The sequence below is a fragment of the Onychomys torridus genome, chromosome 12 (assembly GCF_903995425.1).
Source record: "Onychomys torridus chromosome 12, mOncTor1.1, whole genome shotgun sequence".
NCBI lineage: Eukaryota > Metazoa > Chordata > Mammalia > Rodentia > Cricetidae > Onychomys > Onychomys torridus.
The window spans coordinates 16,387,790-16,411,347 of NC_050454.1; the positions used below are offsets into that span (position 1 = coordinate 16,387,790).

The 23,558-nt window shown below is 43.1% G+C and overlaps 1 protein-coding gene across 6 annotated transcripts in view; it reads left to right on the forward strand.

Annotated features, from left to right (window-relative positions):
- The window catches only part of Parp9 (poly(ADP-ribose) polymerase family member 9), a 36,892-nt gene that overhangs the window by 6,869 nt on the left and 6,465 nt on the right, over positions 1–23,558 (forward strand). For all 6 annotated transcript variants that reach the window (XM_036203510.1, XM_036203509.1, XM_036203513.1 and 3 more), the window contains 6 exons: positions 1,954–2,810; positions 6,670–6,882; positions 8,985–9,203; positions 11,297–11,354; positions 14,881–15,267; positions 22,590–22,726. In XM_036203510.1, coding sequence (XP_036059403.1) covers positions 1,954–2,810; positions 6,670–6,882; positions 8,985–9,203; positions 11,297–11,354; positions 14,881–15,267; positions 22,590–22,726 — 1,871 coding nt within the window. The remainder of the gene's footprint in view (positions 1–1,953; positions 2,811–6,669; positions 6,883–8,984; positions 9,204–11,296; positions 11,355–14,880; positions 15,268–22,589; positions 22,727–23,558) is intronic.

Genomic DNA, 23,558 nt, shown 5'->3' on the forward strand with positions numbered 1-23,558 from the left:
GTAAGGTTGGTTACATTGTTTTCTTAAAGGCAGGTTCAGAAGGCTGGATATACAGTGGGAAACAGATTGAGTACAGAATTTTAAGTGGTTTCTAAGTATGTTATTAATTTGGTTGCAAGGTCTGAGAGAAGGTCAGGTTCTGAAGGCAAGAGGGATTTTCAGAAAAACACTATCACTCCACAGGTTCGGTTATCCAGAAACTGGATTTTGAGGTGGAGTGAGGAATGTAAAAGGTGTATATGAAAGAGAGTGAGAAATCCACCTGACTGTATGAAGATGGGTGCTAGATGGGCGTGGTGGTAACCCCAAGGTTTAGGAGATGGAGGTAGGAGGATAATAATTCAAGGACTACAGAGTAAGACCTTGTATTATCACCACCAACAACAAAACTGTAATGACCCCCCACACACACACCAAACTGAAGTCTCAGGCAGCCTGAGGTGTGTGTTAGAGGCGCTCCACAGGCATAAGTGGCTGTGCTCTGCCTTAGATGTTCAGGGGCTTGTCCTGAGAACCGTGACTAGTGCTGAGGTGGACTTTAGTGGCCAATAGCTAGAGGCTTGGAGCTAACTAAATTTTCCACAAATTAAGAAGGATATGGACATCTTTTAGTGTGAAATACACAGTAAGTAATTTTTATTTTTATTTTTTTTAAAAGATTTATTTATAGCCGGGCAGTGGTGATGCACACCTTTAATCCCAGCATTTGGGAGGCAGAGGCAGGTGGATCTCTGTGAGTTCAAGGCCAGCTGGGTCTACAGAGCCAGATCCAGTACAGACACCAAAACTACATGGATAAACTCTGTCTTAAACCCTCCCCCGCCCCCCAAGAAATTATTTATTGTCTGTTATGTATATACAGTGTTCTGCCCATGTGCCAGATCTCATTACAGATGGTTGTGAGCCACCATGTGGTTGCTGGGAATTGAACTCAGGACCTCTGGAAGAGCAACCAGTGCTCTTAACCACTGAGCCATCTCTCCAGCTCTTTAAAGACACCATCTCACTCTGTAGCTCTGACTGACCTGGCACTCACTGTATAGTCCAAGCTGGCCTTGCACTCAGAGATCTGCCTGCCTCTGCCTCCCCAGTGTGGGGATTAAAAAAGACATGTACCGAGTAGTAAATCGGTTTTTTTGTTTGTTTGTTTGTTTTTGTTTTTTGGTTTTTTTTGTTTTTTTGGTTTTTTTTGGTTACTGGGCTATAACTCTATGTTGATTTCGACTTTGAGGATGGAGTACATGCCGTGAGGCAGAGGTTGCTGGCCTTCTGCCTGCTGACTCGTCCTGTGTTGCCCATCTCTCCTCAGCAGTGACTCACGGAAGTTGGATACCTGGTTCCTGTAATGACCACTCTAGGCTGTAGCTCTGAGTTACGGGATCTACTCCAACCACTAATGGAGTTAGGCTTTATTTGCTAACCAACACACACATCATTCTTTTTTGTTTTTGTTTTCCCGTCTTAATTTCTTACCTTCTCTCCTTACCCAGAATCCCTAGTGTTTTCTAGAATCCTGTCTTAAACTACTTACACTCTGAAGTCTTACCTCGGGAATCTCTTCTAAGTCAACTGAGACACTAAAAAAAGTGAAGAAGTTATGAATACAGCACCCCTACATTTTTGATTCACGATTAAGTCATTTTAATAAGTGTGTACTTGGCATGAGTCTTCCCAAACTCACAATTTTTACATACATTCAAGACATTCTTGCCCCTGGTACAAGGTTTTCTCACGTAGAGAGGGCTAAGTGCCCCACACAAGTCCTTTTCAAGTGACTTGGCATTGAAGACTCTTAGATATCCTTGGCCTAATTCTATCTGTGTGTGAGAAGCAGGGTCAGTAAGGAGGGGGTGGCAGAAGTAAGAAAGCCAGTCTGGTAGCATGAAAAGGAGCCACGTCCTTCTGAAAGGAACCACTTTTCCTTTCTCTCTTGTGTCTCCTCTCCTTCTTCAGCTAACGACTCTCTCACAGAACACAGCAGATGGCAAATTCCCATCAAACACAATGTCTTCGAAATTTTAAAAAGCAGTGAGAGTCAGCTGTGTGAAGTCCTCCAGAATAAGTTTGGGTGTATCTCTACCCTGAGCTGTCCAACTCCAGCAGGAAACAGTGCTCCTGCTCAGCAGGTCTTCAGAAGGAGACTGACCCCTGCGATAGAGTTATCTGTCTGGAAGGATGACCTTACCAGACACGTCGTTGATGCTGTGGTGAATGCAGCCAATGAAGAGCTTCGGCATGGGGGTGGCCTGGCCGGAAGCCTGGTGAAAGCTGGTGGCTTTGAAATCGAGGAAGAGAGCAGAATGCTCATTGCCACCTATGGTAAAGTGGCAACTGGTGGGATAGCTGTCACACAAGCAGGGAGGCTTCCTTGCAAATGGATTATCCATGCTGTCGGTCCTCAGTGGACAGCCATGGACAGCCGGACAGCTATTGACTTGCTGAGACTTGCCATTAACAACATCTTACACCATGTCTGTGTAGAAAATACACAGATTAAGACGGTAGCAATTCCAGCCCTGAGCTCTGGAATTTTCCAGTTTCCTCTGGATTTGTGTACACGCATAATTTTAGAAACTATCCATTTTTATTTCCAAGTGAAGCAACCAGTCAGTAATTTGAAAGAGATTCATCTGGTGAGCAATGAGGAGCTCACTGTTGCGTCCTTTAAAGACACAGCAGAAAGCATCTTTGGGAAGAAGGAGTTGAGTCCCTGGGGGAGTCCAGGAACTACCCTCTCTTCCAATGCGACACTTCAAATTGGCCAGGGCCTGACTCTCCATATTGTCCAAGGCCTCATTGAACTGCAAACAGTAAGTATTTGTTGTTCTTCTGTTTTAATTAATTATTTTATTGTTTCATGTATGAGTGCTCTGTCTGCATGTGTGCCTGCACACCAGAAGAGGCCATCAGATGCCACTACAGATGGTTGTGAGCCACCATGTGGGTGCTGGGAATTGAACCCAGGTCCTCTGGAAGAGTAGCCAGTGTTCCTAACTGCCGAGCCATCTCTCCAGCCCGAATTGTTAATTGTGAAGATGTTTAAAGTGGAAGACCATAGAATGTATGTTTTGGAGGGTAAGAATGTGGCTTTGGGTTTAGGCCATCTGGTTTGGAGACTACCTGACTTAGTTCTTAACACAACTTCTACCTTTCTTTCAGCCTTCGGTCCTTCCTCTGTAAAACACATAACAGCACTTGACATTTGCAAGCTGGAATCAGCATCCAAGAAACACTCACAATAGTGTGTGGCACATGGTTAATATGGGAGTTAAAATTATTATAGGCTATGATTCTTAGGAACCATAAGGAGTTAGAATACTCTTTGATCCTAAAAAAACTTAAGCTCCCTCTTATTTCTTTATTTTTATTTAAAATTTATTAAAATTAAAAAAAACTTGGAGCCGGGCGGTGGTGGCCCACGCCTTTAATCCCAGCACTAGGGAGGCAGAGGCAGGCCTGGGCTACAGAGAGTTCCAGGAAAGGCGCAAAGCTACTCAGAGAAACCCTGTCTCGAAAAACAAAACAAAACAAAAAATGGGGGGAAACCATTGGGATGTCTCCCCGTGGACACGAAGGGACCCCCTCCCTCCTCTGACGGGACGCGGAGTGGAGCCAGGGTTTGACAACTGAAAGTGACCTGCTCCTCTTGCTCTGGGCGGAATGTGTTTCCCCAAGGGTGGAGGAGGGGTGGGAAGTGGGAGCTGGGAGGTCAGCAGGGGGGGTGGGGGATGCTGGTGCTTTGTGCCAGCGAGTGCAAGCATTGGGTGTGGGGTGCAAGCATTGGGTGCCAGCACTGAGAGCCGGGTGCTGGAGCTGAGGACAACTGTGTGCCAGCGAGTGTGAACTAGCTAGTGCGGGCATCGGGAAGCTTTGGAGCCGGGTTGAGCGCTGAGTGCAAGCCATCTCGTGCTAGCATGATCCCCGCGCTGACCCGTGACCCCTGACCCCGCCCGCGACCCCCGGGATCATGCACTCACCTCCACGCCTCCCGCCCTGGATGCCCCGCGCGTCCCTCCGTCCGTCCGTCTCCCCTCTTATTTCTTGTTTTTGAAACAGGGTTTTGTTTTTGGCCATGTCACTAAGGACTTGTGGTCCTCTTGCCTCAGCCTCAAGCACTGAATTTTTATTTTATTTTTCTATAGAGCCTTGACTGTCCTAGAACTCATTGTGTAGACCAGGCTGGTCTTAAACTTACAGAGATCCACCTGCCTCTGTCTCCCGAGTGCTGGGATTAAAAGCTACCATGCCCCAGCTGAGCACTAATATGAATGAATGAATTTAGTTTATGTGCTGATAGGTGTGGGTTTGTGTGTGTCTATGTGTGTTTGGGGGTGGAGTTGCACACCGGTGCACAGGTGTGTAGAGGCCAGAGGTCAGCCTTGATTGTCTTCCTAAAGAATTGTCTGCCCTTCTTTTTTTGAGGCAGAGTTTCTCCTTGGTCTAGAACTTGTCAAGTTGACTGGGTGAACTGGCCAGCTAGCCCTAGGGAACTTCTTGTCTTGGCCTTCTCTGGCTTGCTGGGACTAAGTGCTTGTTACCACACCTGGCTTTTTTACATAATTTCTGGCAAAGACTTTTCTGACTGAGTCATTCCTGTAGTTCTATCCTATTTTTAATCTTAAAAAACAAATCCTTTATTTGGAAATCTCATTAGGGAGACAGACAAACCACTCAACATTTCTGGAGCAATAACAGTAAACCAAGTAGTACTTCGGACTATGGCTGGGCATGGTGGCCCACCCTTGTAATCACAGTGGTTGGGAGGTGGAACCCAACAATCAGGGACTCAAGGTCGTTCTCATCTCCTTGAGTTTGAAGAAGCAGGAGACTCTGCTTCAAAAATCTGGGGGGAAAAACCCAAACAAGCAAAAAATCCCCAAAGGGTGTAAATTTGTGATTAAAGCAACACACACACACACACACACACAGAAGTAGCAGAAAGTGATGGTGGCAGGGCAGGGTGTAAAACCCTAACTGATGCCCCTGGAAAAGCAGCTGCAGGCTGGGGTGCTCTGTGGTGGAATGCTTGTTCAGCCTGGGTTCGATCCCTGCACTGGGAAAAACAGAAGCTGATCTCAGGTTGTAGCAGTTGTGAACTGGCAGGAGGGGAGGCTTCCAGGGTTGTAGCGGGTGTGAACTGGCAGGAGGGAAGGCTTCCAGGGAGGCTCAAGTGGTGTGGTCCGAGAGACAGAAAGGAATCCATGGGCAAGAGATAAGGAGTTTGGGTAGACTCAGTGAAGTTTATTGTTACACCTTTGTTTTTACTTTTTTGGATCAGTGATATGTCCTGTGGCCACAGTCCAAGTATGTTGAGCGGTTGCCAGTGACTTACTACCTACAAGTCAATCAGAGTGAAGAAAGACCAAGGAGGCTACGAAATGAAATATCTGAGGATTCATTACTGTCACAGTTTAAAATCAAAGTAGAAGCATCATTGAATAACATCCTTTGACCACATTTTATTGTATTCACTTGTCAGCAGCGATAGGAACCTTAGATTTTCTGAAGGGTGCCAGTGCCCCACAATGGCAAATTCAGATTGCTCTTTCAGGGTAAAACCAGCAATGTCCCTGTTAAACCAAGCACTCTGGCACATGCCTGGAATCCCAACACTCCAACATGCCTAGCAGCTTGAAGCCTTGAGTTCAATCCCTAGAACCCATAAACCTGCAGTCCCAACACTGGGGAGGTAGAGGTAAGAGGATCGGGAGTTTAAGGTCATCTTCAGCTATTTGGGAAGTCTCAGGTCAGTCAGGCTACAGGAGACACTGTCTCAAAAACAAAACAAGGTGTGGTGCATGCCCTTAAACCCAGCACTGAAGAAGTAGAGACAAAGGGATCTCTGTGAACTTGAGGTTAACCTGGTCTACACAGTGAGTTACAGGCCAGCCAGGGTTACATGGTGAGACTCTGTACCAAAAACAAAAGAGAAGAAACAACCGGCCAGCAAAGGAGGCTGGGAGAAGGCTCAGCTGTTAAGAATATGATGTTCTAGTAGAGAACTTGATTCTGCCCCCACCCTGCAAATCAGGCAGCTCACAGCTCTCTATAACTCCAGCTCCAGGGGATCTGATATCCTGTTCTGGATTTTGTAGGCACTACACTCATGCATGTGTACAAACCCACACAGAGACATACACATAATTGAAAATAAATTTTTTAAAAAATTTTATGGGTATGAGAGTTTTGCCTGTGTGTCTGGCACCAAATACATGTTTGGTGACTTTGGTTATGAGAGGAGGGCTTTGGATCCCCCAGGAGTGGGGTTATTGACAATTGCAGGCTGCCATGTGCTAGCTGGGAGTGAACCCAGGTCCTCTGCAAGAGCCACAAATGCTCTTAACCACTGAGCCATCTCTCCAGTTTGAAAATAAAGTCCTTAAACAGAGAAGCCAGAAGGAATTATCAGAAGCTTGAAATAAATTAAGCATAATTCAGCAAATGGTGAATGTAATGACAATATCATCTATTTATGTATATAATTTCAAAATAGGACAAACAGCTTCATAGCATGAAATGAACTGTCTCTAGAAATATCAGTCTATTGCAAAATCATTTTTTTTGTGGATTTGGAATACTCAAAAATAATTTTTAAAATCCCTAGGGGAGTACAAGTTAGTCATTTAAGAAGGAGGGATTTAAGGATTCCTGTGTTTTCTTTCCTTTCAGACAGATGTAATTGTTAATTCTGGATTTAGATACGATCTTAAAACTGGACCTGTGTCAAAGTCAATTCTTAAACGAGCAGGATTTCAAATGGAAAAGGAACTTGACAAGATCGCACTGTCTGCAGGTTATCAGAAGGTGCTGGTCACAGAAGGATTTAATTTGGCCTCTCAGTATGTGTTTCATGTGGTATGGACACTTGATAACAAAAACCAGGTAAGTTCAAAAATCTATTTATGTTTGTATACTTTCACGGTCTAAGCAGTTTGTTAAGTTTCCATTGTTTTATTATGTTTATAAACTATTGTTGCCGGGTGGTGGTGGCGCATGCTTTTAATCCCAGCATTCGGGAGGCAGAGCCAAGCAGATCTCTGTGAGTTTGAGGCCAGCCTGGGCTACAGAGCAAGATCTAGGACAGGCACCAAAACTACACAGAGAAACCCTGTCTCGAAAAACCAAAACCAACCAACCAAACAAACAAACAAACTATTGTCATATGGTATATCCCTCTTTGGAAACATACCTATGCCTGAATGAAAGGCTAAGCAAGTATGATTACCTTAAGTTCTCTTAAGTTTGGTTTGAAATGTCTAAGTGTTCACACTGTACATGGGCACTGAAACAATGTAACCCTCTGTCTGTACATCAGTTTGCTCCACAACACACAATGACATGCTCTGTCTTTCCATAGTGAGATGGGATTCAGCCTTTCCATATTTCCTTTCACAGGTTGAATTCCAGCAGGAGTGGTATTCCATACCATTCTAGTCAAATCTATTAATGGTCTCTTCCAACTGTGCCTGTAGTGGATATTGGCTCTTAGCCAACTCCTCCCATAAAACACAAAAATTAGAGAATAGAGGGAGTCCATTCAGATATGGAGAGATGTGTAATCCAATGTGCCATTTGGTTATCATCTCTTTACATAGCTGAACTCATAGAGATCTACCTGCTTCTGCCTTCCAAGAGCTGGGATTAAAGGTGTGAGCCACCACCACATTGGCTGGGTTTTGTTTGTTTTTTTTGTTTGTTTGTTTGTTTTTTTGAGCTGAGGATCGAACCCAGGGCCTTGTGCTTGCTAGGCAAGCGCTCTACCACTGAGCTAAATCCCCAACCCCGGTTTTTTGGTTTTTTTGTTTGTTTATTTGTTTTTCAAGGCAGGCTTTCTCTGTGTAGTTTTGATGCCTGTCCTGGATCTTGCTCTGTAGACCAGGCTGGCCTCGAACTCATAGAGATCCGCCTGGCTCTGCCTCCCAAGTGCTGGGATTAAAGGCGTGCACCACCACCGCCTGGCTCTGTTGTTGTTATTTTGTTTTTGCTTTTGAGACTGTCTCACTGTGTAGCCCAGGTTAGCCTGAAAGTATATAGTCCAGGCTATTCTACAACTCATGGGAATCCTCCTGCATCTGCCTCCTGGGTGCCAGGATTATGAACCACCAGTGTGTGTGTGTGTGTGTGTGTGTGTGTGTGTGTGTGTGTGTGTGTGTGTGTGTGTGATTTCTGTGCTATGTCTTGTCCTTTCTTAGAGAGCTCTCTAATCCCAGATTGGCCCTCCAGTCATTCTCTATGCTTTATCTTTCCTAGGTTCTTCCACAGACAACCTTCCTGTTTTTTTTTGTTTTTTTGTTTTTGTTTTTTGCATTGGTATTTTGCCTGCAGGTCAGATCTTTGAGTTACAGACAGTTGTTAGCCGCCATGTGGGTGCTGGGATTTGAACACGGGTCCTTTAGGAGTGCAGTCAGTGCCCTTAACCACTGAGCTATCTTTCCAGCCCCAACCTTCCTGTTTATATATAGTAATTCAGTATAATATTGAAAAGTTGATGGAGGGTTAGCCTAGCATGGTGGCCCACTCCTTGTTTTGTTTTGTTTTTGTTTTTAATCCCAACACTTGGGAGGCAGAGGCAGGCAGAACTCTGAGTTTGAGATCACATACTCTACCTAGTGGGTTTCAGGCTAGCCAGGGCTCTGCATAGTGAGACTTCATCCTGAAAAAAAAAAGGAAAAAGAAAAATTGATGGAGTTTCGATCTGCCACAACTCTTGGCACTTCTTCAGGAGAAGGTGCACAGCAGGAACACTGTGTTGAAGGAACACTGTGCCTGGTTTAGTCACCATCCCCTTTAAACTCAGGGACTCTTTGTTGACTTTGGAGTGACAGGTGAACGGCACACTGATGCTTGGCTCCTGAGCTAGGGTGACAGTCAAGGCTACATAACTGGGAGAGAGCTCAGTGTTCAAATGCACCGGGTAGCATTTGGGTGCCTCCGTTCTCATTTTTGACTCACAGGCTGATCTCGAACTTGTATTTATCTTACAGTTATTGAAAGATGCAGTGAAGAGCTGTCTGGAAAATTGCCTTCGACCAGAAATAAATTCCATTTCTTTTCCTGCCCTTGGGACAGGAGTGATTAATATAGAGACGAGTACAGCCGCGAGGATAATATTAGATGAAATTGTAGCGTTTGCCAAAGAGCACATGAAGAAAACCTTGACTGTAAAGATTGTGATCTTTCCAACAGATGTGGGAACTTACAAGGTGAGTTAGCATCTTGGAAATGTCTTAACAGTCCGTTCATTCATCACCAAAGTCTAATTAGTATCTCTAGTGTAAGACGCTGGGTTAGGATCCCACAATGTGGTGGGATTCTAACTCTGTAAATGTTAATTTCTGCAGATTACCCACCCTTGACTGAAGGTCACTCTGAGCAAGGGTCATTATCAAAGCCATGTTCATGCTACTTGGCTTTTCTCTTTTCTGTTGCATTTATTCTCTCTGCTCCTTGAAGGTAAACAGCCTGTTTTTAGTATGGGATTCTTGAAGGTAAACAGCCTGTTTTTAGTACGGGATTCTTAAAGGTAAACAGCCTGTTTTTAGTACGGGATCCTTAAAGGTAAACAGCCTGTATTTAGTACGGGATTCTTATTCTTTCTCCCTTACCTTCTTCTTTCCCTTCTCCTCCATCTTTGGGTTATTTCTTGATGGTTTTTGTTCTGGATAGAGCTGGGTATTTATAGAAGGCAATAGATGGTTATTTAGCAAATATTTCTTGTGTATTGACCCAAGCCAGGCATTTTGTCTCAGAGTAGGGAACAGCTCTCCAAAAGACATGGTTGGCATCTCTCTGATTGGGTGTTACTCACTAGTCCCAGAGCTGAAAGAACACTGCCAAACCTCCCCTTTGGCTCCACCCCTCAGTTTTCCATCACATTTCAGTCAAAAGCTTTGCCTAAGTGTTTCTAACCCTGCAACATCTCCCGACTTCTAAAATGACCTACCAAAGAACTGACTTTTATCCATTGTGTATGGCCTCTCTTACAGTCTGTTTATCAGTGGATAATGTTTATTTCCAAGCTCTTGGGTGGGGACAGCAGGGAACAATCCTGTCTTAACCTCTCCAGGTAACTAAATGTGGAATTCCTCCCTGCCCCTGGAAATAGAAGCTGCAAATATAGTTTATAAAGGAAATCTTCTCTAGTTCAAGAAAATTCATTGTTGAATTGGGACTGTTGGTGTATGTCTTTAATCCTAACACACAGGAGGCAGAGGCAGGTGGGTCTGTGTGTGAGTTTGAGGCTAACCTGGTCTACAGAGAGTTATTCCAGGACAGCTACACAGAGAAACCCTGTTTCCACCCCCACCCCCGAAAAAAAGAGGATCTCTGAGTTTGAGGCCAATGTAGTCTACATAATGAGTTCCAGGCCATCCAGGGCTATGTAATGAGACGGTGAGAACCTGACTAAACACACACACACACACACACACACACACACACACACACACACACACAAACACTTCATTTTTGAAATACAGATAAAGCAAAATCTAGTCTTTTATTCTTTATCTCATCAATATCATCATTTTTCAAAAAAGTAATTATTGTCTGTTGTATCAACTTTGAACGAGAAAGGCATTGGATAAGGTGTTTCCAAACCCCTAAGAGATTTCCTTTAGATGCTGTCTTAAAGGATGTGCCTGGCAATACTGTCTTTTTTCTGCAGACTGTCTTGTGACTATAATTACCATATCTAACATACGTTGATATTCATTATGAGTCAAATCCAGTTTTAAGTACTTTACAATAATGAAACCATATAAAACAGATTGGTGTGCTCATAGCGCTTAGAAGTGATCTGTATTTTTATTTGATCTTTAATTCAGTACCTATATTAGTACCTGTTGAATGGATGAATACTTATAGTTTGCCTAAATTCTACCGTATTTTGTTTTTCTTTTAATATGATATATATATAAATTTCTCAGATGTTCTAATACAGTGATGCTGTGACCCTTTAATACAGTTCCTCATATTGTGGTGACCCCCCAGCCATAATATTATTTCTGCTACTTCATAACTGTAGTTTTGCTACTGTTATGACTCATAATGTAGATAGCTGATATGTAGGATAGCCGATATTTGACCCCAAAGGAGTTTCCACACGTAGGTTGAGAACACTGTTCTAGTAGCTCAGACAGCAGGATATATTGTATTGTCTAAAGCCTGTTTGCAACCGAAGGCCTTGTGGGAGTGGGAATGGGGTATAATGAGACAGTGGTGTGGTGTATGCAGGGAGATTTTGACTGTGATGATTGTCCTCCCTGTTATGACTGCTCTGCTTTGCTTATTTTAGGCTTTTTGTGCTGAAATGACCAAGAGGTCTAATGAACTGAATCTCAGCAGTAACAGTGGTGAGTAAGAAATTAAGGGTCCTACAAGCCTAGTGGTACCTGAGTGGGGGCAGGAGAATCAGGAGTTCAGGTCATACTCGGTTAAACAGCAAGTTTGAAGCCATCCTGGGCTACATGAGACTCTTAAAGAAAGGTGGGTGCCTGTGTATATATTCTGATCACAGATTCTGATCCAGGAACTCTGGTCTCTTTAAAACTGTCTAGCTGGCTTCACAGCTGAGCTAGGTTTGGGATTCCTGGGATTGATGGAGTAAACCAATCTTGGATGTTGTATTCTAGGGAGGTTAGTTTTGTCTCAGACTTCCACTCCTTCACTGGAATGTGAGTGGACTGGGGTGGAATGTTTAACAGCTCAGTAGTGCTGCAAGTACAGAAGGTAGCAGCTCTGTTGAGTCTCGGGATGGCGAGTCTTAGGAGCCTTGTTGATCTGTCTGTAAAGTGAGGATAACAGTGGTTAACTATGGACCAGTGAGATGGCCAATCAGGTCAGAGCACCTGCTGCCAGCCTGATGACCAGAGTTCCACTCCTGGATCCCACATGGTAGAAGGAGAAAACTGACTCTCACAAATTGTCCTTTAACCTCTAAATGTGTATCATAGTACGTGTGTGCTCTCAAACACACACACACACACACACACACACACAGAGAGACAGAGAGAGAAAGAGAGAGAGAGAGAGAGAGCGCTCAATTATGGACTGTGATTTAAATAAATAGACAGTTTTTTATAATTTCCAATTATCAAATGATTTTTTAAATTAAAATTACAAAGCATTAAACCAGTTCCAGGAGGCAAATAAGAAGGAGCACAAGTTACTTAATGACTCTGGGAATCTTAAGTGACTTCATTTGTAAGATAAGCTAAATAGTTCCTGTCTCATAGGATTGTGTGACTTAAATAAAATAATATATGTAAAGCTCTTAGAACAATGTCTAGAGTAGTTCTTGATAGTCAAACTCCTCAGGTAGAGTAGCGAAGGGAAAGATTCCTCGACTCGGAGGGAACAAGAATGACCTCATGGACAAGAATATTTCTAAGGTGAGCTTTGGGATGGAAAGATTTCCATTGGCCAGCAGTGGTGGGGCAGCTGCATCTTTAAATACAGTGCATCTTTGGGAAGTCACATGGGATGAAGAAGAACAGGTAAGGGATGGAATTTTAGGTAAAGCTAATGCAAAAAGGGAATATGAAAGTTCTATATGTCATTAAACTGAAGTACAGAGACAAGGATCATGATTTATTCAGTAGTTCTTGAAAATATCTGTAAATAAATTAGAAACCACAGGAAAACAATTGCCATTCAGAATGTTTGATACCGATTGTCTTAGATTATCAAGGAAAAATTAAACTAGCCAGGGATGAAGAAAAGCACATTTTCATTAGGAATATTTGTATAATAAATAGTTAATTGAATGCATTTTAGTTCTTAGAAAAGTTACCCCTAGTGATTTGAACAATTTAGTTATCTCAAGGAATTCTTCTCTCCTAATAATGATGGATCAAAGAAGTACCACTATGCGTTGTTTTGTGTCCTTCCCGAAAGTAATGTACATTCCCAAATAAGTATCTAAAACAGCAAAAGCATGCTGTCAATTAAAATTCCCTTTTCACTTCTGTTGTCTTAAACATTGACTTTTATTTCAACTCAGCTCCCTTCCTCCTCCTTTCTTGTTCTGTCCTAATGCTTTCCAGAGCTCCAGAGCTCCACCCAGCTACCCTGTCAGTAGAGAGATAGATACTGACTACCCAGTTGTCTTTTTAAAATTTTTTAGTTATAGGAGGAGGCGAGCATGTACACACAAGTGCATTTTGCCTTCAGAGGCCAGAGATCCCTCTGGAGCTGGAGTTAGAAGTAGTTGTGAACTGCCTGATGTGGGTGGTGGAAATTGAACTTGGGTCCTCTGGAAGAGCAGTATATCCTCTTCATTACTGAGCTGTATCTCCAGCCCCTACCCTGGTGTCTGAGGATTGCTACTGGGAAGAAGAGTTGTGTAAGCATTAGGATCAGATGCTCCCACCCACTAGCTTGGTGGACATGATTAACTAGTCCTATAGCCATGCACAAGTTACTTAATGACTCTGGGAATCTTAAATGACTTGCTTTTTCTCCCCCTCAAAATATGTTTCCGTGACTCAGTCATGTAAAGGTTATTTCTTTTCATCAGTACAGTAACATTCCATTATTGAAGGGCATCAGGTTATTTCCATTAGTTAGTTCCAATGTGAACTTTTAAGATGGCTTGGTGGGAAAAGGTGGTTCCTACCAAGTCTGAATCAATCAATCAATCAATCAATCAATCTCAATCTCTCTCTCTCTCTCAATTTAAAAACAGAATGTGAGCTTTGCAATAGTTTTTGGTTTTAACTTACATAAGAAAGCTTGTCCCAGTTTTATGTCATAGAAATTTAGGAGTTCTAGTTGTTCTATAGATTTCTTAACACTTGATATTGTTAAATTTCCAAATTCTTTCTCTACTGGTAGGTGATGGTGCAGTAGGTGTTGGTGCATTTCTCTAATCACCATCAAGATAAGCATCTTTTCACATAGATATGAGTCATGTTTGCTTTTCTGTGGAATATTTTGCCTAACTGGCTACTGGTTTGCTACTTTTTTTTTTTTTTTCTAATGTGCATTAGTGTTTTGGCTACACGTGCGTCTGTGTGAGAGAACCACAGTTGCAAACAGTAACTTCTGAACTGCCGTGTGGGTGCTGGGAATTGAACTGGGGCCTCTGAAAGAGCAGCCAGTGTACTTAACTGCTAAGCCATCTCTCTAACCCCTTGCTACCTTTTAAAAAACTTAAGATTATAATTCGTTCTCTGAGAATTTCATACAGTGCATTTTCCCTGATTCTCTTCCTAGCTCTTTCAAGAGCCACCCCTCTATTTTATTTTTTGAGACAGGCTCTCATTATGCCCAAGTTGACCTCAAAACCTTTATGTGTTCCTGATCTTGGCTCGACCTCTCAAATGTGGGGATTGTAAGCACACGTGACCACCCTCAACTTCAGTTTTTCTTTCTCTCTTTCCTCAGGGCAGGGTTTCTCTGTGTGGCTCTGGATATCCTGGAACTCACTCTGTAGACCAGGCTGGCCTCAAACTCAGATTTGACTGCCTCTGCCTCCTGAGTGCTGGGATTAAAAGTGTGCGCTGCCATCACCCAGCCAGTTTTTTGTTTTTTAAAAATACATTTTATTCCTCCAATTCTGTAGCTTTAGGTATTTGATTTTATGTCTGGTAGGTGCAAGAGGTTAAGGATATGTCACTTAACAGGAAACTTACTTATGATTGACAAATCACATATAGCAGGTGGATATGATAAATCCATTGTCTTCTAAGCTAACTGGTATGTTTATAAGGAGGCCATAAACTATGCATGCAGATTCCCATTATACACGGTGTGGCTTTTACAGATAGGTCTTAAGCTGCTCATACTGACAATGGTGGTAATACCCTGGGGCAAACAGTGGCTGTGATGTTCTGCACTATTGAAAACCCACCAGTCTTCTTTACCTGTTTCTGATAGTTGTTTCAGTCCCCCAGTGGACCGGAGGGGAGCGGAGAAGTGGACTTGAAGCTGGATCCCCTGCCATCAATCTGATAGGTGTAAAAGTGGGAGAGATGTATGAGGCCAAAGAATGGATTGAAAGATTGCTGACTTCCGAGAACCACTACATCATTGAGAATAGCCATATTCTCTACCTTGGGAAAAAAGAGCATGACACGCTGTCTCAGCTCCAGACAACCTTAGGCATCTCCATTTCAGAGACTGTCAGTCCAAGTAAGGCAACTCTAGAGGTCAGAGGTGACCAGGCCAAGCTCATCGAAGCAGTTACAATTATTGAATGTATGCTGTGTGAAGTTCAGGAAGAAGTGGCAAGAAGAAAGGAGAGAAGTCTTTGGGGCTTGTTAGGTGAGTAATTGCACACAAGGGTAAAAGCTCTTGCTGGGCATTGGGGTACACACCTTTCCGCCCAGCACCTTCGAGGTGAATCAGTGAGTTCCAGGCCAGCCAGGGCTATACAGTCAGACTGTCTCAAATAAATAAATAAAAATTAGGGGCTGGAGAGATGGCTCAGAGGTTAAGAGCACTGACTGCTCTTCCAGAGTTCCTGAGTTCAATTCCCAGCAACCAGATGGTGGCTCACAACCATCTGTGATGAGATCTGGTGCCCTCTTCTGGCCTGCAGTCATACATGCTATATACATAATAAATAAATAAATAAATAAATATTTTAAAAAAAATTAAAAGAGGGAAAAAAAGAGTTTTTTAAATTCAAGTAAATGTCCTCCTAACTAAGGGATGAGGGAGACCTAGTGGTGTGGGTGTTAACTGTGTCTTTGTTAAGTCAGGGCAGAGCTCTCTGCAGACAGAGAAGGTGGGACAGAAGCAGAAAGGAGAAAAACAGTGACCCCTGATCCCTCAAAGCCAGGTGTAATCCCAGCACATGAGAGATGGAGGCCGGAGGATCAGGAGTTCAAAGGCTACCCTCAGTTACAGAGTGAATTGGAGGCCAACCTGGTCTACAGAAGATCCTGTCTCAAAACCAAAATGTCAGCTCTCCTAATTGTTGCTTCTGGTCATGAGTGTATTCATGTATTTGTGAATAACAGCCTGAGAGAAAACAAAAACAACAACAACAACAACAACAACAAGCCATTCAGGTTCAGTGTTAGCCTATTCTCTTCTCATGATTGGGGGTGTAAATATTTTTATTTATTCTTTGGGATTCTCATACCTGTATATTGTGTATTTTTATCATATTCACTCCTATACCTCTTTTCCAGCTCCTCTTAGGCCTTCCCCACATTTCCCTTCCAATTCCATCTCCTTTCTTCAAACCTGAGTCCAACTGGAGCCTTCGTAGACACATGAATCTAGTGCTGTCCAATGGAATGGAGCATGAGCAACCTATCAGGCTGCATCGCTGAAGAAAACAGACGCTTCCTCCTCATAGCCATCAAATGCCAATAGGTCCTGAGTTAGAGGTGGCAGTCCCTCAGGCCCTCTCCATACATGCTCAAATTTTGACTGGCTTGATCTCATGCAGGTCTTGTGCATATGGCCACAGCTGCTGTGAGCTCACGTTTCCAACAGCTCTGTTATATCCAGATATTTTTTTTTTAAAGAAAGGGTCTCAAGTTGCCCAAGCTAACCTTAAAGTCATTATGTACCTAAGGATGGCCTTGAACTCTGGATTTTCCTGTGTCTGGTTTCTATATGCTGAGATTCCAGGTCTCTGCCACCATGCCTGACCTTGTTTTGTTATGGTTTAGTTTTGAGAGAAGGTCTCACACTGTAACTCAGGCTTTCCAGAAATTCACTGTGTATCCCAGGTAGGCTCTGCTTCAGCCTCCCAAGTACTGGGATTACAGATACGAGCCGCCACGTTCAGCTCAGGTCATAACACTTCGGTAAATTGTGTTTTGTCTTTCTACTATCAGAGTTGTTTATTAATAAATAGAAGCACATACCATTGGATTTACTTGTGATGACATGGATTGCCTAAGAGGAAATTATACAGAAAGCCTAAAGTAGACCTATTAGAGCCATGGAGGAAAAACAAAAACAAAAATATAAACAAAGACCCAACATGCTCAATTCAATGAAGCATTCAAGTGTGAATATATTTACCTGATTACTTACCTTGAGTTTTATTACATTTATATATTGCTGGCAGTGTAATTAAACTCATTGGAGTTAACTGTGGGCATTTGGGCCTATAGAGATCTTATAGAGTCCTAGAGCCAAGATACTGTCTCATTTAAAATGCTACTGTGATGGCTAGCAAGAAGGCTCAACAGGTAGAGATGCTTGCCATCCCTGGGACGAATGTGGTGGAAAAAAACTATATAAAAAATTTTAAGTGCCACTTTGAGTGAAGGCAAATCCTATAATCCTATAAACTCAAAAAAAAAGGAGGGAGTAAAACACACCAACCAAACAATAAAACCCAATCATATGTCATCCTGGAAGACAGATTAATCCATTCATTTATTTACCTACCACATACTGCATTGTGCTAGATACTCCTGATGAACAAGGCAGACATTGTTCCTGCTCAAAGTCCAATTGAGGGTACTGAGAAGTGAGCAGGTGAATTATGACACAGGAAGGTGGCCATGCTCTGGGAGTACAAAGGATACCTTATGCCCACCTGGGAACCCAGGAAAAGGCTTTTTGAAGGAGATATGGAAAATGGAAAGCTGAGTAAGTGGCAGCTAACCATAGAAAGAAAGTCAAGAAATAAGGGTATAGCTGTGGAAAAAAAAAAAAAAAAGTACAGCTGGGCAGTGGTGGTGCACGCCTTTAATCCCAGCACTTGGGAGGCAGAGGCTGGTGGGTCTCTGTAGGTGGATCTCTGTGAGGCCAGCATGGTCTACACTAAAGCGAGTTCCAGGACAGCCAGGGCTACACAGAGAAACTCTATCTTGAAAAACAAAACAAAACAAAAAACAACAAAAAACAAACAAACAAACAAACAAACAAAAACCAAAAAAAAAACCGAGTACAGGCTAATGTAACAGGCTGCAGAGGCATGTGATGTGATTGCATTCACCAGGTATAGGCAGAAGAATTAGGAGTTCAAGGTCATCCTCTGCTGTATGGGAGATTCCAGGCCAGGCTGGGCTACATGAGACCCCTTCTTTGGCTCAGCAGTTAAAAGCACTTGTTGCTTTTACAGAGTACCTGGGTTAAGTTTACAGTACCCACATGACATCTCAAAACCACTGTAACTCCAGGTTTACCTCTTCTGACCTCTGCTGGCACCAGACACATATAGGCAAAACCATAGCATAAGAACTAAGATTATGTTTTTCACTTTGTTTTGTTGTTTTCTTTTTTTGTTTTGTTTTGTTTTTTTGAGGTATGATTTCTCTGTGTAGTTTTGGTGCCTGTCCTGGATCTCGCTCTGTAGCCCAGGCTGGCCTCGAACTCACAGAGATCCTCCTGACTACCTCCCAAGTGCTGGGATCAAAGGCGTGCGCCACCGCCTTCCGGCCTTCACTTTGTTTTTGCTACAAAATGAATCTGGATATTTAAACTGACACCAGTGTTAGCTCAGGAGAACCATGATTAGCAGTATAGACTCGTGGAAGTCTCAGGTTCTCCTGAAAAAAGGCATTTTGGGTAGAAGACTAGTTGCTTCGCAGTAGCATTTCAGAGGTTCAAATGAATGCCCTCTTCTGGGTCAAAGTTTATGTTACTAACAAAGAGTCATTTTTAAATTCTATTATTCTATGGATTTAAAAAAAAAAGATTTGTTTATTTATTACATATACAGTGTTCTATCTGCATGTACCCCTACCCACTAGAAGAGGGCACCAGATCTCATTACAGATGGTTGTGAGCCACCATGTGGTTGCCGGGAATTGAACTCAGGACCTCTGGAAAAACAGCCAGTGCTCTTAGCCTCTGAGCCATCTCTCCAGCCCTAGTCTATGGATTTTTAACTATATATCAGTTGAAAAAAATTTTAAAGATGTATTTATTTATTTTATGTATATGGGTGCTCTATGACTTTATGCCAGAAGAGGGCATCAGATTCCACCATAGATGGCTGTGAGCCACCGTGTGGTTGCTGGGAATTGAACTCAGGACCTCTGGAAGAGCAGCCAGCACTCTTAACTGCTGAGCCATCTCTCCAGCCCTGTCAGTTGATATTTTTTGTTTTACTGGGTTTTTTTGTTTGTTTGTTTTTGTTTTTTTCGAGACAGGGTTTCTCTGTGTAGTTTTGGTGCCTTTCCTGGAACTCACTCTGTAGACCAGGCTGGCTCTGCTTCCCCAGTGGTGGGATTAAAGGCATGCGCTGCCGCTGCCGCCACCACCACCCAGTTGTCAGTTGATAATTTGAACAAAGTTGGACTGAGGCAGAACCTCCTTTCACGCTGCTTTATCTTTTCTGATGATTACTTCTGACAGAAGCAGTTTGTGCATCTTTGGTCTCAGGTGCCCACCTCCTATAGAGCAGGAGTTTGGTTAATGTTGAATTCAGGAGACCTGGATGCAATGTCACTCGTTACAAATATGAGCCATTGGTCTCCTCCTTTGAAGTCTGGGGCTCTGGATTGCCTCTGCTGTGTTTCTTGTTCCTCTTGGTGTTTGGATTTATGACTTAGTCCTCTAGGACATTCCTTTGGATTTATCACCTGCTTTGCATGGTTAAACTGAAGTCCGTTTGACTAGGCACTGTGCTTCGCGTTAGCATGCTTGTTCTGGAGTCAAACTGAAAAGGAGACAAAGCAAGCCCCCACGCCACCCTCCCTGCTTTTTGTTTTTCTACCTGTATGTTCAGTCAAATCGAGAGCTTCCTTGGACAAAAACAGGTTGCCTATTGAATTTCAAAATGGAAAGAGAGAGGGAAGAAGGGGGGCTGGGAGGAATGAAAGGAACAAAGGGAGGAGAACAGGAAAGGAGGGAGGGAGGAGAGGGAGTGGAGGGTACCATAGAGTCTGCAGCTCTGAGTTCTGCTCTTGCTCATGTTCTCAGGACTTGGCCTTGTCTCCTTACAGGAAACACAAGTGAAAGCCAGGTTTATCATTCTCGATCTCTGCTTACCTTCTTGGTTGTATTGGGCAAGTTGCTTAACTTCTCTGAATTTCTACTTGTTTATAAAGCTGTGTTGATTATTTCAGTGGTGGTGTGATGAACACGAGGTAGAGAAGAGAATGGTCCTGAAAACTGAAAAGTTGTATGAATGTCCTATTGTTTCCCATGCTCTTTTGTTGTTGTTTTTGAAGATTTATTTATTTATTGCTTATGCAGTGTTCTGCTTGCATGTAATCAATCCCTGTATGCCAGAAGAGGGCACCAGATCTCATTACAGATGGTTGTAAGCCACACCATGTGGTTGCTGGGAATTGAACTCAAGACCTCTGGAAGAGCAGCCAGTGCTCTTAACCTCTGAACCATCTCTCCAGCCCATCCCACACTTTCTTAATGTTTAATTTTTTATGTGTATGGGTGCTTTGCATGCATGATAGGCATGGCATGCCTGTCTATGTACCATATGCTTGCAGTGCCTGTGGAGGCCAGATGAGGGTGTCACATCCTTTGGGACTTGAGTTACAGACAGTTGTGAGCCATTCTGTGGGTACTGGGAATCAAACCCAGGAACCCAGGTCCTCTGCAAGAACAAGTACTCTTAACTGTGGAGCCATCTCTCCAGTGCCCCTTCATGCTTTCTTTCTTTTTTTTTCTTCTTTTTTTTTTTTTTTTTTTTCTCTTTGTGGAGCTGAGGACTGAACCCAGGGCCTTGTGCTTGCTAGGCAAGCACTCTACCACTGAGCTAAATCTCCAACCCTCATGCTTTCTTAATTCTTACTTTTGAAACCTGGCTGAAGTACAAACATTTCCTATGAGCAACATAACCATTTACCATAATTAGAGCATTATTGTGTGTGTGTGTGTGGGAAGTATAATTAATGCTCCCCTTCCCATTTTTGAAGTCTCATGACCCAAGTCATCAAGAACAATTCATCACCCCTCCATTTTACCCTGTAACTGTATCATAGTTCTAGAACAGTTTTAGGACAGAAGCTAAGCTCTAGTAGCCCCAGGAGGCTCGGCTCAGCCACCCTTCTCAGTCTGTCAACTCAGAGACAGGAGAAGTGAAGAGCAGAGAAAGATTTCATCAATTCACATTGGGAAGAAGACCAGATAAAGGGTCCCAGAGCTTCAGTTTCTTCTTCTGATATTTATGTGAGTTTTAGGTTTAATTAAAGGATGAATTGGGGGAGTGGTGATGTGGCTCAGCAGTTAAGAGCACTTGATGCCCTTTCAGAGGACCTGGGTTTGATTCCAAACACATGGTCACTAACAATCTAGAACTCCAGGTCCAGGGGATCTGATGCCTTCTTCTAGTCTCTGCATGTACTGCATGTACACGGCGCACAGGCAAACACCCATGCACATAAAATGAAAATAAACCTTAAAAAAACTACTTTGAGGATAAGCAGAGAAAGCAAGTAGTCCTTGTCAAGGCTTTTCCTGCCCATCATTACCTTAGTTCAGGGTCCTGCAAGATGGTCCCACAAATTGTTTATGTTTTGTTTGTTTGTTTTTTTCGAGACAGCGTTCTCTGTGTAGCTTTGGAGCCTGTCCTAGGACTTGCTTTGTAGACCAGGCTAGCCTCGAATTCACAGAGATCCGCCTGCCTCTGCCTCCTGAGTGCTGGGATTAAAGTCATGCACCACCACTGCCTGGCTAAATTGTTTATTGTTAATCACAGTCATCTATGTTGGGGTACTAATCTGGACTCTACAAGAAGATCTGTCTCTATCACAAACTGTTCTAACCTTAGAAGTGGCCTGTCCTCCCTGGAAGGCCCCATGATTCCTAGAATGGAAGGTGACTAAAGGTTAAGGTGCTTTCAACCTTAAGACAGGTTAAGTAGACTGACACTCCTTATTAATGGATATGCCTATGCACTTAGGCCTTAAGTAAAAGAGACATGCAGGCAGAGGTGGCAGGCTTCTGCCTTACTTTAGAAACCTTCCCGGACCTGGTGAAGAGCAAGGGTTTCTGTTTGTTTTAAGCAGAAACAGCTCCTGATTGCCAGAAACATCTCTTCCTAGATGGACAACATAAATGCTTTCAATGGGCTGGTCTTCCACATTTTTAGATTTTTGTTTTTTGTTTTTTTCGAGATAGGGTTTCTTGGTGTAGCCCTGGTTGTCTTAGAACTCACTCTGTAGACCAGGCTGGCCTCAAACTTAGAGATCCGCCTGCCTCCTAAGGTCGTGTCCCAGCATTGCCCAGTAAGAATTTGTTTCATTAAATCTTATTGTAGATTAAGTTTTTTCCCGTGCCCCACCAGGTCTGCAGCTGCTCATACCCAAGTAAACACACTGAGGCTTATATTAATTAAAACAGCTTGGCCATTAGCTCAGGCCTACCACTGACTAGCTCTTACATTTAAACTAACCCATTTCTATTAATCTATATGTCGCCACATTTTCTGTGACTTTACCTGTGTGCCATTACATGCTGCTCCCTGGACAGCAGGCTGGTATCTCCTGACTTAGCCTTCCAACCTTCCCACAATTTTCCTTGTTTGCTTATCCCACCTATACTTCCTTCCTGGCTACTGGCCAATCAGCATTTTATTTATCAGTCAATCAATCAGAGCAACACATTCATAGCATACAGAGTAATAACCACGCACCTTATAATATTTTTTCCCCTGTGTTCATGAAGTACTGAAACAAGGTTTTGTCTTTCTCATTTTTTAGAACAGTGGACCGATCAGCAAGGGAAGCTGGATGAAATGGAAGAATTTCACACCTATCTTCATTACCCAGTACCTTTAACTGAGGAACTTCAGGACCAAAAGAGGCAGTTTGAGAAGTGTGGCTTGTGGGTTGTGAAGGTATGATTAATCACAGGAGGCTCTGGTTCACTTTGCTGTTAATTGGTTCTGTAGCCAACATAAAAATTCACCTGCCAAGGACTCTCAGGCAGCTGCTCAGTCACTTGGAGTCTGGAGTCAGACTGGGTCGGAATTCAGGCCAGAGGGTGTAGTTGGAATCAGGAGACAGAAATGGTGTGAAGACATGCAGAGTCACGGATTGAAGATTTGCAAGCAGGTGGTCTACCCATCAGTGACCAGAATAGTGGAAAGCACCACAGCACTTAGTCCCCTGTGTTATCACTGTTATCTACTTTTATCTCACAAACCAGTAGCTTTCATGGGACCCGTACTATGTCTGTGGTGTTGGTCATTTCAGTACCAGTGACTGGCACATACCAATGACACAGTAGCAGGATATACATGCCTGCTATGTATGTCTATGCTGTTGAAATAAAGAGGCTTTTCTCATTAAAGCAAGGCAAAACCTTACTTCTAATTAGCAGGGTGTGCTACTCAGAAAGCAGAAGAGCAAGCAGACTGGGTGGGGAGTTGGCTTGGTTATATTCTAACACAGGTGGTGACGATGTCCTTTCCCCATTGACTGGGGTCTGACCCACAGTCTCTCCCAGTTGTCTAGCTGTAAAAGAAACCATGAAAAGGAAATGAAGGGGTGGGGGAGTGTCAGTGACGAAATTACCCAAGCTCTGAAAAGGCCATCTTGTCTTTGTAAATAAAAAGATATATAGTGGGGGGGAGGGATTAAAACATTTTTGTAAAAGTCTCACTAGGTAGAAGAGATAAAAAGATATGAAGTTCTTCTCATAAAAGACTGACAGAAAAGGCTGGGTGG